This window comes from Sebastes umbrosus, chromosome 16 (genome assembly GCF_015220745.1).
Source record: "Sebastes umbrosus isolate fSebUmb1 chromosome 16, fSebUmb1.pri, whole genome shotgun sequence".
NCBI classification, from domain to species: Eukaryota; Metazoa; Chordata; class Actinopteri; order Perciformes; family Sebastidae; genus Sebastes; species Sebastes umbrosus.
The window spans coordinates 28842052-28855871 of record NC_051284.1 but is presented as its reverse complement, the minus strand read 5'-3'; the positions used below and the strand labels follow the sequence as shown (position 1 = coordinate 28855871).

At 39.1% G+C, this 13820-nt stretch overlaps 1 protein-coding gene across 5 annotated transcripts in view; it reads left to right on the top strand.

Annotated features, from left to right (window-relative positions):
* The window catches only part of larp1b (La ribonucleoprotein 1B), a 31469-nt gene extending 19530 nt beyond the window's left edge, over nt 1-11939 (top strand). For 4 of the 5 annotated variants that reach the window (XM_037746966.1, XM_037746964.1, XM_037746967.1 and 1 more), the window contains 8 exons: nt 3889-4003; nt 4352-4521; nt 4674-4780; nt 5411-5571; nt 5722-5866; nt 7840-7949; nt 9613-9740; nt 10456-11939. In XM_037746966.1, coding sequence (XP_037602894.1) covers nt 3889-4003; nt 4352-4521; nt 4674-4780; nt 5411-5571; nt 5722-5866; nt 7840-7949; nt 9613-9740; nt 10456-10719 — 1200 coding nt within the window. In that variant the 3' untranslated portion in view covers nt 10720-11939. The remainder of the gene's footprint in view (nt 1-3888; nt 4004-4351; nt 4522-4673; nt 4781-5410; nt 5572-5721; nt 5867-7839; nt 7950-9612; nt 9741-10455) is intronic. The other variant, XM_037746965.1, reaches the window with a different exon arrangement.
* Nucleotides 11940-13820: the final 1881 nt, after the last annotated feature.

Sequence of the window (13820 nt, the reverse complement as noted above, 5' to 3'; positions counted from 1 at the left end):
GTAGCTTCACATATTAATAATAAACTTTATTGATATAGCACTTCACTAAACAAGGTTACAAAGTGCTTTACATAAAAACAGCAATAAAAATAATAATCATTAAAATGCTTTCAAAGGACGGTTTCATCAATTGAATGTAAAATCATTTTTTCATCTGGAATGTTTCATCATGTTTAAGTGACGGACTCATATTCTCGATGTCCTTAAAAACAACTTGAACCCAGTATTATTATTATACTTTTTACAGGTTGAATGAGCCACATGAAGTGAGACTTTTATTTAGTGCTTATATCCCTTAATCCTTTGGATTGACAGTTAATTTATCAGTTTAGGGAACCAAACTTGTCTGAGCAGGTTCGTCACAGACAGGTGAAGAACAGCAAAGAGACAACCAGTACTGACTTTTAATATGCAACTCATGTGTACCGAGTCGTGTCTGAACAGGCAGCTCTTTACATTATGGCACCATTTACAGAAACGGTAGCTACAAGCACGATACACGGTCCTCAGGTTTTCAACTTTAAGTGTCAACCTCTTCCACAACGCTGCACAACACTGGTGAATCACTGCAACGCCTGACCTGTGAATGCAATCTTAGGCTGTATTCTAAACCGCATACTATACTAGTAGTACGTACTGATTTGTCCAAAATGTAGTATGTAGTATGCAAACAAAAGCAAAATCTACAGTATGCCAAAAATACCCGGATGTCATACTGATTTGGAAAAAATCTCCAGTATGCATCGGACCAGTCAACCTCACCTACTGTATCCCACAATGCAAAGCGCTGGACCGCTACAGGCTACGGTTATAACATCAGAAGCCAAAAACAGCTCGTTTTTTTTATATTTTTCGTAGCTATTTCATCACTAAATTCACTTCTGAAACGTTTTGAGGCAAGAAATCAACTTTGAATATTGTCAGTTTTACAATATTAGATGGCGACAAATCGAACATTTGTTCCACGGTTGTTGGAGTTTAGAAGCTCCACAAACTGCCGTGACAGCTATCTGTCAGGGCAGCAGGTGAGAAAAAGAAGAAGACTAAAGAGAAAATGTAGGTTTCTTAATGTTCATGTTGGTGTCCAGCTGTCCAACAGTCAGTAAACTGGATTGTTCTGGTTCTTTGGCAAAAGCATGATTCACTTCCTGTTATTGAATTAGCTGCCATGTTGTTAACCTCTCATCACACATTCATTTGTTTTTACCTTCGGTGGGTCAAAGGGTTCTTCTATACGCAATGTTCTGCATTCTTATTTTACAGTTGGGACCAAAAACATTTCCTTAAAACATAATCCTGAATGTTATGACTGTCTTGCTTCAATGCAGCAATGAAGCAACTTTTACTTCTACATTTTATAACATTTTCTAGAGCTTGAAAAATGATTTAAATATCTTAAACTTTGTGGCAGTGGGAGGATTTAATACTGTATATAAATATATGTTTTATTGGAGGCCCCATTCAAAATCTCACCCTGGATTTCACTGATTTAATAAAGACAGGGATGAATATTTGCACTGATTTCACAAGTCTGTTCTTACTTAAGTTACGTCAGAAAGTTACCAATATTGCAAAAATATACAAACACTTATCAGAATTTTTCCCGGGAAGTTAAAGTTATTTTTATTCCACAGGTTTTGACTAAAAATATCCGTTTTGTGCATGTTGTAATAACTCAATATCCAAGAAGTAGACGTTTCACACATAATGCAGCCCTAACTCTTTCATTTATAACAAGAAACCACCTCTGCACGTAACATTTAGCACAAATACACACACGCTTTTATTCACTGAGGAAAAGGCTTAGATGCAAATTAAAAAATATATATTGGATCAGCTGAAAATCACAAGTCAGTTAAATACGACAGCAGGCTCTCCTGGTGAGACTTAATATTTAATCAGAATAGTTTGTTGTCATCGTGCCTTTTGACACAGTCCATAAGAAACAAAGCATTTTTCATAAAGACACACATAAAGGTTGCACTGTGGTGTCGTTCTCTACAGTTTTAGGCTTCAGTTGCCTCCTTAAAGCTCTGCTCTGCCGGCGCTCTGAGCTCTTTGACATGAACACTTTGTGACAGAGCTGTTAAATCTCACTCTGTAGACGGGGGGACAGAAATAAACTACTATTTATCACCCACTATACGAGCCTCCAGACTACATGTGTGTCACACAGCTGCTTCCACAGACCAGTGGCCCGCTTTCTGGAGAAGCTGCCTCGTCTGCAGAAACGCAGAACAGTCTGTAGGTTACACAGTTATGCAATCTTATTTTATTACAGAATTATGTAGTAATACTTTATAGTGCTGGATCAACACACAGTCTAGTTTTACAACATTATGTAGTGTTGTATAGTCAATTCCAGAAATTCGATTTCGATTTCAGGAATCAAAGAGGTTTTAGTTTTGAGATTAAGATGCTAAGATTGTGCACAAGTAGATGTACATCAACACCAGCAGAACTGTACTAATCCAGAACATTTTGATAAAAATAAATGACAATAGACTTTTAAAATAAATTGTACGCATAACAACAACACAACACACACAAAAAATAACAGCTTATTGAATATTTGACATGTCATATCTTTCTCTTAAAAGTAAATAATAACTACAGCCTTCAGAAAAGTCCCTCTGAAATGAGGTGAAGTAAACAGTCAAGTTGCAAATGCTTCAAAACTGCCCACTAGGTAGAACTTGAGTAAATACCAGTCTTACTAATAACAAACACATTGTGTAAAAGCTGAAAACCCCAAACTGTTTGAAGAGAGTGAACGACAAATCATTTTTTCCTCGTTGGTGGCGGTGAGTGTTTGGAGTTGTCAGCTCAAAGGTCGTCAGTGATGTCGCCACATGTGGGAAATGTCACGCCTGAACACACACACACACACACACCTGGATATTTTTCTTTCTGACGCTGACGTGTAAAGTTCAAAGTACGCTGCACATCTGCTGTGTGTCACACAGGCCTTACATGGCTGCAGCCGCTGGCACATCACGTATTTTTACCACCATGTCGTCGTGTTATCAGTTTAAACAGCCTGTAGCTGAGAGGCTGGAACAGTATAAAGTTATATCTGAGTACAGTGCAGGAATAATGTTGATTATATTCCCAGTTTTTTCTTCACACGGATGCACTACAAAGCTGAGATAATGCAATATAGAATAAGCTGAAAATAGAGTTTAACTTGGTGTTTATCACCAGTATCTTTTATCTCTGTTAGTTTCAATCATTTATGTATTTTTATTTATTTTATTTGCACACATATAAGACTGCATAAAATCCAAACCACTGGCTTGTATGACATACCTCCCCTCAATTTAAGGGGAAAAACAAACAATAACTATAAAGGCAAAAACAAACAAAACAATAAAAAAACCTTAGCTAACATAATTTAGTTGAAAATGACGACAAAAAGTTTAGTTTATTTTAATTATTTTTCACCACTAAAAGATATTAAATTATATTATATTATTATATTAATAAAATAATAATATATTTTTACTGTATGAGTACAATCAAATAATTAGAATGAAATAATATTTAATTGATGGCCGATGTAAATTTCGCAAATGTAAAACTAACTGTTAAATAAACTAATAAAATAGTAAATAATAGATTCACAGTTCATACATTTGTATTTTGCAGTACATATGATCAGATTAATTAAATTAAACCTACTCTGATGAACTGGTGGTTTAAGTCAGTGGTTCTCAACCTTTTTCGTGTCAAGGACCCCGACATTGATGCAGGTTAGGTCACGGACCCCTGGAACTCCCTCAAGGAACCCCTGGGGGCCCCGGGTTGAGAACCACTGGTTTAAGTGTTATATGTATTACAATAAGTTGGTGTATTTCCCCTTTTTAACGGTTCCTGTGTGTTCCCCAGCAGGAAGTGGAGAGCTTCAAGAAGCTGAACGTCATCAGTCAAGACGAGTTCAAAACTCTCACCCCCAAAGTGCCCGTTGAGCCGAACCAGGAAGTGCCAACTCCTCTCATGCCAGGTGGGTTTTTGTGGAGCTGCTGTGAAGTCGGTTTCACACAAGCTGAGCTTCCTGTTTGCTGCATTTTAACATTTAAATTTGCTTCAGTTTCTGATATTTTTTTCATGACTTCAACCTTATTCTAACCACCTTTGGGAATGAAATGTGCAAGTGATGGTTGTTTAGTTTACTTTAAGTCATTATATATATATTAAAAACAAACAATAAGACAATTAAAAACAAACAGTTGCTACAGTCACAGTTGGTTTAAACTGGCCTGTAAAAACATTTGATGAATGATTGAATGATAACCAGGTTGAAAATAATCAAGTAGTGTAAATATTAATGATGTTTTATTGGTGGTCTCAGTGGACAGCGGAGCAGAGATGGCCCGCTCTCTGCCTACAACGGTCCCAGAGTCGCCCGCCGCTCACCAACCCCGAACCCCCAGAACGCCTCGCACCCCCGGACGCCAGGACCCCAACAAGACGCCGCGCTTTTACCCCGTCATGAAGGAGAGTGGCACCATCGATGGACAGGTGAGTTCAGGGTGTAGAGACGCTCTCTTATGTCGGACTAATAACAGAGAAGATCAACTTCCTGTTGTCTTCCCAGGTCTCTAGTAGGGGTGGGGGAATAAATCAATCAGCTCTGTGTAACATATGTAATCTGTTGTGATTTCCTGTTGCAGACGCCGAGGAAGAAGAAGACCCGCCACAGTTCGAACCCTCCGCAGGAAGCCCACATCGGCTGGGTGATGGACTCCCGTGAGCACCGGCCGCGCTCTTCATCCATCAGGTCCGACCGCTCGTTCTCCTTTATGACTGTAAAGATGCTTCCTTTCAGCTGATGGTTCAGTTACAAACAGGGAAAGCAGAAGAAGAACACAAACCGCTCACTTCCTCCTGTCACCTTTATTCACTTCTCTGCATCAATACGTACTTCTTTTTTAACAAAACAAGCTACTAAAGTCCTTCACATAACCACAAATCATTTTTATATGAAGCTCTGCAAATACAGACAATCTGATATCCACATTTTTTTAACATAAAGCCGGGTTTTTGCTCGCCGTAGTATCCCCAGAGCAAGGGTGCGCTAGCCAAAAGTGACATAATTACATATTGTGTGTAAAAAGCGAATGCTCTGCAAGTTGTCGCAGCGATTGGTCGTGCACCTCTGAATTTTTGTAACTAGGCAGCCGCTGTACACGCGGGGCTCAGCATATCAGCATTTTTCGTTGATAAATGACTAAATTATCTGCCAGTCCACTAAATGATTATTTCAGCTGCACATGACAGCTGGTGTAGACTACAGGGTAGAATAAAGGCTTAATAGATACATTGAATAAAAATATGCCTTGATAAGGTTGATAGATTTTAAGAAGTAAGATTAATAAACTTAACATCTTAACATCTTCTCCTCCTACAGCAGCTCCAACGCCTCCCCATCAGAAGGCGCTCCGCTGTCAGGAAGTTACGGCTGCACCCCCCAGTCTCTGCCCAAATTCTGGCATCCATCCCACGATGTGCTGAGAGACAACGGCTTCACTCAGCAGGGATACCACAAGTACCTCCGACGGTGCCTTAGCGGTACGAGGAAAAATCCACACCATCACATGCTCACAGTTTAGAGAAGTTTTAAACAGAACAAGTCTTAGATTGATGTTAGATTGTACACCTGTATGTTAAAGACAGAGCTCGTCTTTGTGCTTTCTGGTGACTGAGTCGATGTGCTTTCAGAGAGGAAACGGTTGGGGATCGGCCAGTCTCAGGAGATGAACACTCTGTTCAGGTTCTGGTCCTTCTTCCTGAGGGATAACTTCAACAGGAAGATGTACGAGGAGTTCAAACTGCGTGCGCTGGAAGACGCCAATGAAAAATACAGGTGAGAAGGACGTTAGGTTGCCACAAAGCCACACCTTGAGCCCTAAAGCCCCTTTTTAGGTTGAACATGCGTGCCTCCAAAGAAGCGCAGAAAGGTTTTAATTTGCGAAAGATTACCCACTCCTCTCTGTGTAAACTGTGTAAACCCTCACTGCCGGCAGACAGCAGCAGTGTTTGACCGTCATTATTTGACATCAGAGGCGGCGGCCTAGCTGTAACATTGTTTCTGCCAGAAGCGTTCTTCACTCACCTGCCAAACCCACATTCTTGTCTGGATGAGTGGAGACCGGTTGAAGTGGGAGTTTCAGGGCGTGTGAACACCGACACTGTAACCCCATCAGCTGTTTATGCAGCGGCTCACGTCGACTTCATTGAACCGGTCGACCCATCCGTCCGGTTCCTGTCAGCGACGTTAAATCTCTTAATAATCTCTGAGACCCATTCTTTTATTGTTGTCAAGTGCTGCTATGCTACACACGAGCTGAAGCCAAGTTCACACAACATGTCAGGTCGCTGTACACGCTACTACTTGACACGCTACTACTTGACACGCTACTACTTGACACGCTACTACTTGAGTGTCTTCAAGTCAATGTGGTTTTCACACTACACGACTGACAGGCAACACTTTACTACTTCTACTACTACTACTACAAGGTCTCTCACCGGGAGGAATCCCCGATGAGGTTTCCAAACCACGTTTTGTCACGAAAACACACGTGAGAAGTGACACACAGGCGTAGTTATGCTAGTTATGCTTGATGTTGTCGTCAGCACACGTGTTTACATAAATGCCTGTTTCCACACGTCTTTACTATTCCCCCTATGTAGATCAGTCACCATGTCATGTGTTATGTTTATTCCATGGATGTATAATGAGTGGATAATGTACAGCAAGCGGATCATTGTTGTTGTAGCAATGACCGGTTCGCTGTACATTATCGTGCTCATTACACGGCTACTTGCTTGAGAAATCAATAATTTGGTACAAAAGAGGTCCTCCAGAGTCTGACATCAGAACTGCGTCCATAGGAACGGTCTGTTATACATAGCAACGGTCTGCTATACATAGCAACGGTCTGTTATACTTAGCAACAGTCTGTTATACATAGCAACAGTCTGTTATACATAGCAACGGTCTGCTATACATACTAACGTTATAATAATGTAATGTTATAAAGAAACTAGAACGGCACTCGGAGAGCGCAGACCTCCCCCCCTGTCCGTTAAGCTTGCGCCATCATCCAAGTGTGTTTTTGTTTATGTTGAGATCAGCTGAACATAGCGGAGCAGCGTAAAACACGTCATTCAAACTGGACAAAAACAAAATAAAACTCACCTAAACCGTCGTCGTTACTCTTTCCAACAATCACCAAGTGTGCTTTGGTCGAACTCAACTGTAATTTCACCGAGTTTAATGTGAAAAGAAACACAGAATCTACAGGTGTCCCCACCCAACCCCCCACTCCCCGCTCTCTCTCTGTATCTCTCTCTCTGAAGGAAAGAGGCGGGGTCATGCGTCATCAACATGTCATCAGCTACACTGCGCATGTGTTATACCCAGAGGTCTTAATGTTCTGGCTGATCGGAATCCTTAAAAAAATCATGATCCGGATCGCCACCAAAATCGAATGGATTGTTCATTGTGCAACACCGCACCCCTCCAAAAAATGTCATTCAAATCCCTCGCCGATTTTTGGAGTAATCCTGCTAACAGACAAACCAACAAATAAACAAACCAACGCCGGTGAAAACATAACCTCCTTCCTAGGCCTTCGGCCTTGGCTGAGGTAACAACAGACCGTAGAACGCCGTGATTGACCAGTGGAAAATCAGGACAGAAGTCATGTAGTGTGAACTGGGCATTACAGAGCAGCGGTCACATCACATGTAAATACTAGAAGCCAGAGTGTCCGTGTGTTTGCTCGTGTCTGTGGTCAGAGTACAGGTAAATATTTGTTTTCCCTCCTGCAGGTACGGACTGGAGTGTCTCTTCAGATACTACAGTTACGGTCTGGAGAAGAGATTCAGGATGGATCTGTTCAAGGACTTCCAAGAGGAGACCCTCAAGGACTTTGAGAGAGGTAATTAACGTCAGAAAGATTTTCAGAATAAAATCACATAACTGGTCACTCATAATGTGACATTTTTTCATTAAAGGGGAACTACGCTCATTTCCAAAATTCATACATGTTATTCCTATGGTCTAACAGTCCAAAAAATATTAGTAAACATGAACAACTCTCTCCCAAATCCAAAAACTAGAGTGTTAAAACTCAAATTTGTGGTGTCAGGATATAAAGCGTGGAACCGCTCCATAGACAGTGAATAGGGAAAGATGTTCTAGATGACACTGATACACATAGATGTGGAAATAAAACCAGATAAAACAAGAAACATGTTTAAACACGATTTAAACCCAGAGAATCAGATAAAGACAGAAAAAAACAGGTTAATCACAATTTAAACCCAGGGAATCAAAATGAGTCTTGAGAAACAGCTTATAAATACTAAATAATACCAATATTTGTCCCGTAAACCTGCTTGACCCGACTTAAAAGTTCACTTTTTACAGAGCCCCCCCCCCCTCTAAGCTGAATGTGTGAAAAGAGGAAGAAAGGAGGATTAAAGTAGATTTCAACACCGAGTGACTCAATGAAGCAGAACGGAGGATCGCCAGTTAAGACTTCAGCAGCCATTTATTTCCAGCTGAGTTATTTTGGTGCTCAGATTCCAGATTCAGTCCTGATCCGTACTGGAGTTACCCGCTAAGACTAACCAGCGCTCGTCTGGCCACAGGCACCAGCCAGATACTTTACTCATGAGTCACAACCAGCTACGAGAGTTTCTTATCTTAAAGCACTCTGAAGTTATTTCAATGTTGAGGAAATTGTTTTTATCTGATGAATAAAAAGGCTTTTAATCAGCTGAACTTCTCCGGTAGAAGTAACTTTATACAGTTCAAGTGATAAAATGTGTTTAGTTTGTGTCTTCATGCAGACAGAAACACATGATGTGACGTTGATCAGCAGGACATGAAAACTCTCGTCTGATTCACTCCCTGTTTACACCATAGTTGCTGTCCGCCATTTTACTGGAGAGTCTGACTTCAGTGATCAAGTTTTGCTCTGTGTATTGGGCAAACATATTCCAACAATGGGACTAAGAAAGTAGCTCGTCCATGATTTTTTTTAATTGACAAAAGTACACAATACAAAATCAGTATACAGGGAACAGTATACAATTAAAACCGTAGCAAAACAAAAGTGCCAGGGCTACAAAACACTAGACAAAGATATTATGAAACAAACTGTTTCAAACAAACAAACAAACTAATTGTGTTAATAGCACATTTCACACAACGTATTTGACAAATTAATGGATTTGTTTGGCAAATAAATGGATTATGTCTGCTTATGATATGGTAAAAGGTTTGTTTCTATCTGCATATGACATGGTAAATACAGCTGGAACAGATAACCTCTATATTTCCATTTTGTTCCCATTATTTCTCACCTTGAATATTCCCAGGATTTTGCAATCCTACTCATTACTGCAGTTTACAGAAATAAAAGGTCCAATAATGTTCCAAGGTAGAGGGAAAAAACATTGCAGTCGACCAAAGACAAAAAAAAGATGTGAAGAGAAAGAAAACCTAAATGGGCTGCTGATTATGTTCCTGAGTGATTGCATTGAAGATCATATTTGACACTGAATAAACTGTGAATGTGCTGTTTCCTGCTGCAGGTCAGCTGTATGGACTGGAGAAGTTCTGGGCCTTCCTGAAATACTCTAAGATGAAGAAGCAGCCCATCGACCCGAAGCTGCAGGAACACCTCTCCAAGTTCAAGAACCTGGAGGACTTCAGGGTGGTGGTGAGTCTCCACGTCTCCACGTCAACTCAAATAACTGGCCTCACGTTAAACTGTGTTGTATTTTGTTATTGGACAGTTTATAATGAATGCTTCCATTTCTTTAATTCATAAATCCAAGGATGGTCAAATATATTCAAGACATGTAAAGAAACTGTAGTTCTTGAACTTCAGAGAAAACTCCAACCTTTTTTCCTCTGAGAGTTAATTTGACAAAATGAAAGTGGCCAAGAGCAACTCATAACACCAAGTTGTACATCACCAAAAGCAGACATCATTTCTGTCTAACTTTGATGGTCCTTTAATAACATTGCAGCCACCGCAGTCACTGCCTCTGTTACAATCCCGCCATAGGTGAAGGGCTTTTTGTGTTTCGTTAGGATGTGTGCCACTAAACGAAGCCTCTGCTGCAGCGTTGGTCGTCTTTGTCGGTTTGGTAAACAGAGACTGTCTTCTTTTAAGCGTTGTTTTCAGCTTCTTTACCTTCTCCGTTCGTAAACTGCTGCCAGCCGGAAAGTCCCGTGAAAAGTTGCGGTGGCGCTCAACGTTACATCTTCTACCGACTGACACGCTTGCACCGCAAATGAGACACACATTTGTCGTTACCCATTCCTCATTAAAATAGTATATTTTTTGCTTTTTTATTTAGAAGCAGTCTAGAGATGTTTTTATCATCGGCCTGTCTTCATGTAACGATCTCTGACTTTTGTGTCCGCAGCCCCCGATGGGAGAGGAAGGAGGCAGGAGGAGACGCCACTCATCCTCGGCCGGGGATGAAGGGAGGCGTCGGCGACATCCTTCCAACACTACCTCAAAGCCCACGCAGGCCTCCAAATCCTCCACCGCCTCCACCTCCACCGCCGCCGCCGCCACACAGAACACACCCAAAGACAGCGCCCAGAAAAAAACAGCCGCCACCACCCAGGGGAAGAAGGCCGAACACGGAGCCGCCAAGAAGGAAAGTGCCGCCCCACATAAATGAAGCTCCCTCCTGTAGGTGTGGGTTTGGATAGAAGAGATGCAGAGCGAGGCGGCGGCTGCAGCAGCTCTGAGATCAGCGGGCAAAACAGAGAGAGAGACTGAGCGTGGTTGACTTAATTTGATTGTTTTTATCTGTGCATTTCATTTTAAAGCAAGCAAGCGTAGGCAGTGAGCTTGAATCTGTGCGCCTGACAGCTCATAACGTTTACAAAACAAAACAAAAAAAAATGCATTCCCTGCATTTTGCCTTTTTATTCTCTCGGATGCCAAAAAACTCTTCAGCACGTTTTTTTGTTGATCTCAATCTGTAAAGAGCTCCCGGTCTGTACGGAGCTCCCGGCCTGTTCAACTGTGATTTTAGTTTGCCAACATGAGAGACGGATAGTCTCGTGTGCCTTAATCTGATTCAGCAGGAAGACGTGACGGCGATCGATCGGAGACTAAAACAGTCCAAATTTCACTTCTTAAAGTCTTCCCAGTTGATTATTTGGGGTTCGAACATTTTTAAAAACTGACACCACTTACAGGTTTTTCTCTTTTCTTGAGACATAAATCTTTTTTTTTTACCATGACAATCAATCATGCAGTCATAAATTTGTGAAGGAGTGACCCTGAGGCTGCTGCTCATTAACAGATAAACTTATCACAGCTGGTTTTTTAATTAAAACCTGCAGAACATAATGAAAAATTTATGTGGGAAGCTTTACTTTTAAGTCCCGTTTTACACCCAGAGGTAGTATAATTTATTGTTTTATTCTTGTTTTTATTTTTACTTTGATTTGATGGAATAGTCTTAGGTAATCATTGCAGTTTTTAATGGCTTTTGCTGTTGAATATTATATAAATATATATAAAAAAAAAAAAAGGAAATGTTTCTGCTGGAATTATGGGTGTGAAGCTAGCATCATAAAACTACAGTATATTTTTAGCTTACTTCATATTATGTTTGAGGCTTTGTGCTCTAGAGCACTTAAATCATTAACTTTCCTTTACTTCATTGGATGGACTTAGGAGGTTTTTAGAGTTGAATTTAAAAAAAAAAAAATGTAAATACTATAAAAAATCATTTGCTATTCAATTATTCTTTTTTTTTTTTTGATTTTAAGAATTGATTTTATTGGTAGTGTGGTTTTGAGTGTGTTTTAGGATAAAGCAATGCATGTTAATGCCACAGTCTTGAATTGTAAAATGCAAAAAAATATAAAATAACAGTTGATTGTATGAACTTGTCTGTGTGATCTGTTCTCTTACTACTCTGCACATTTTTCTGGTGTTGCTGAGGGCGAGTCATCGAGCCTGATGAGCAGGTTCTTTGTTCCCAATGACGCTTGAGGGTGAAATTCATCAACTGTAAATAATAAAAAACTGTCTGATGATCTCAATCGACTGTAAATCGGAAGTAAGATTTATCTCCAGTGAGTGCTTTTCACCAGTTATCACCTCCAACAGAGTAAACAGCTTGGAGGAAAGAGTGTGCAAATAGCATTCAGATAAAAGCTGAATCAAAAGGGCAACACTGAGGAAATAAAAGTGTGAGCTAAAAACCAAAGATATGAACATTAAGTAAAACTTTTGTGAAGAAAACAGCATTTATTGCCTCATTTTGCTCACATGATCATAATTTCAAACCTTTAAGAAACAGATATAACCCTTCAGTAAATATTTAAAGAAGTTTTTTTTAAATAAAATATTTATATGACTGGGTTATTTTAGTTTTATTACCAGTTGGTGTCTATTTGTGACACTACGGGTCCCGATGGAGGGACAAAAAGCCTCAACGCTCCAGACTCAAGTTTAGACAGTTGGTAGGCGTGTGTTTTGATGCCTTCAGGTGTCTCTCGTAAACCTCAACTCTAAAGGGAGAAGTGGCTGTAAATGGGACTGCCATGTGCTGCTGTGTAAAAGCAAAATAAAATAGCAATAAAAGTAAGATAAATTTAGTAAACGGTTTGCGTCACGTATTGTCACGTCTGTCCATTTTCATTTTCTTTGTCTCTTTATGGAACTTTAAAACTGTTTTATGTCATAACAAACATTTATCAGTGATTTCACTAAAATGCTAAAATGATGCAATAAAATAATTAAACTTTTTTATCAGATTGGCCAATCTGATACATAATCAATGAAACTACAAATGCAAAAAAATTTAATTAATGCTGACATTGATTTGCTTCATTGTTATTATTGACCTTTTGTTTTCTTTTTAAATAAAGGGCAAACTGAAGAAGTGGAGTTTTAAAAATGAGGACAAATTAACAAACAAGGAAGGTTTAAGAAAAAGAAGCTATCGAGTTGCATTATGGGAAATGGAGGACCCAGAGTTTTTAAAACTTGATCCATACCAGAGGCTAAAAGTCAAGATGTCTGTAGCTTTGATTTTGATTATAAGTCCCCTATCTTTAGTAAAATATCATATTAAATTCCTGTTTCTTATTTTTGTTTTCTTTTGTAATTGAAGAGCAAACTGAAGGGACAAATTAGGTTTGTTCATCACTAGTTCTCAGGAGACAAAGTTACATTTTACATGTCACCAAGAGTCCAAAATCCAAAGATATTCACTCAACATCTACGTTTTTTGTGTGCATCCACACATAGAGAAGAGTCTCCAAAAATAAATACATAAATAAATAAATAAATAAAATAAAATAAAAATACCTGAAATTAAGCAAATGTTAGTTTTTAAATAAATAAATAAATAAATAGATGGTGAGTTAATATCTTTGAATTTTGGACTCTTGGTGACATGTAAAATGTCACTTTGAATCCTGAGAACTAGTGATGAGCATTTTGTTATCACTAAAGTTATGACTTTATACTCGTAATATTAAAACATTTTTTCTCTTAAAGTTATGACTTTATTCTCGTAAAATACGACTTTTTTCTTGTTAAGTTATGATTTTATTCTCGTAATATTCCGACTTTTTTTCTCGTAAAGTTATGACTTTATTCTCATAAATTATAGCGCTTTTCTTGTTAAATTATGACTTTATTCTTGTAATATTACAGCTTTTTTTCTCGTAAAGTTATGACTTTATTCTCATAAATTACAACTTTTTTTTATTAAATTATGACTTTATTCTCGTAATATTAGGACTTTTTTTC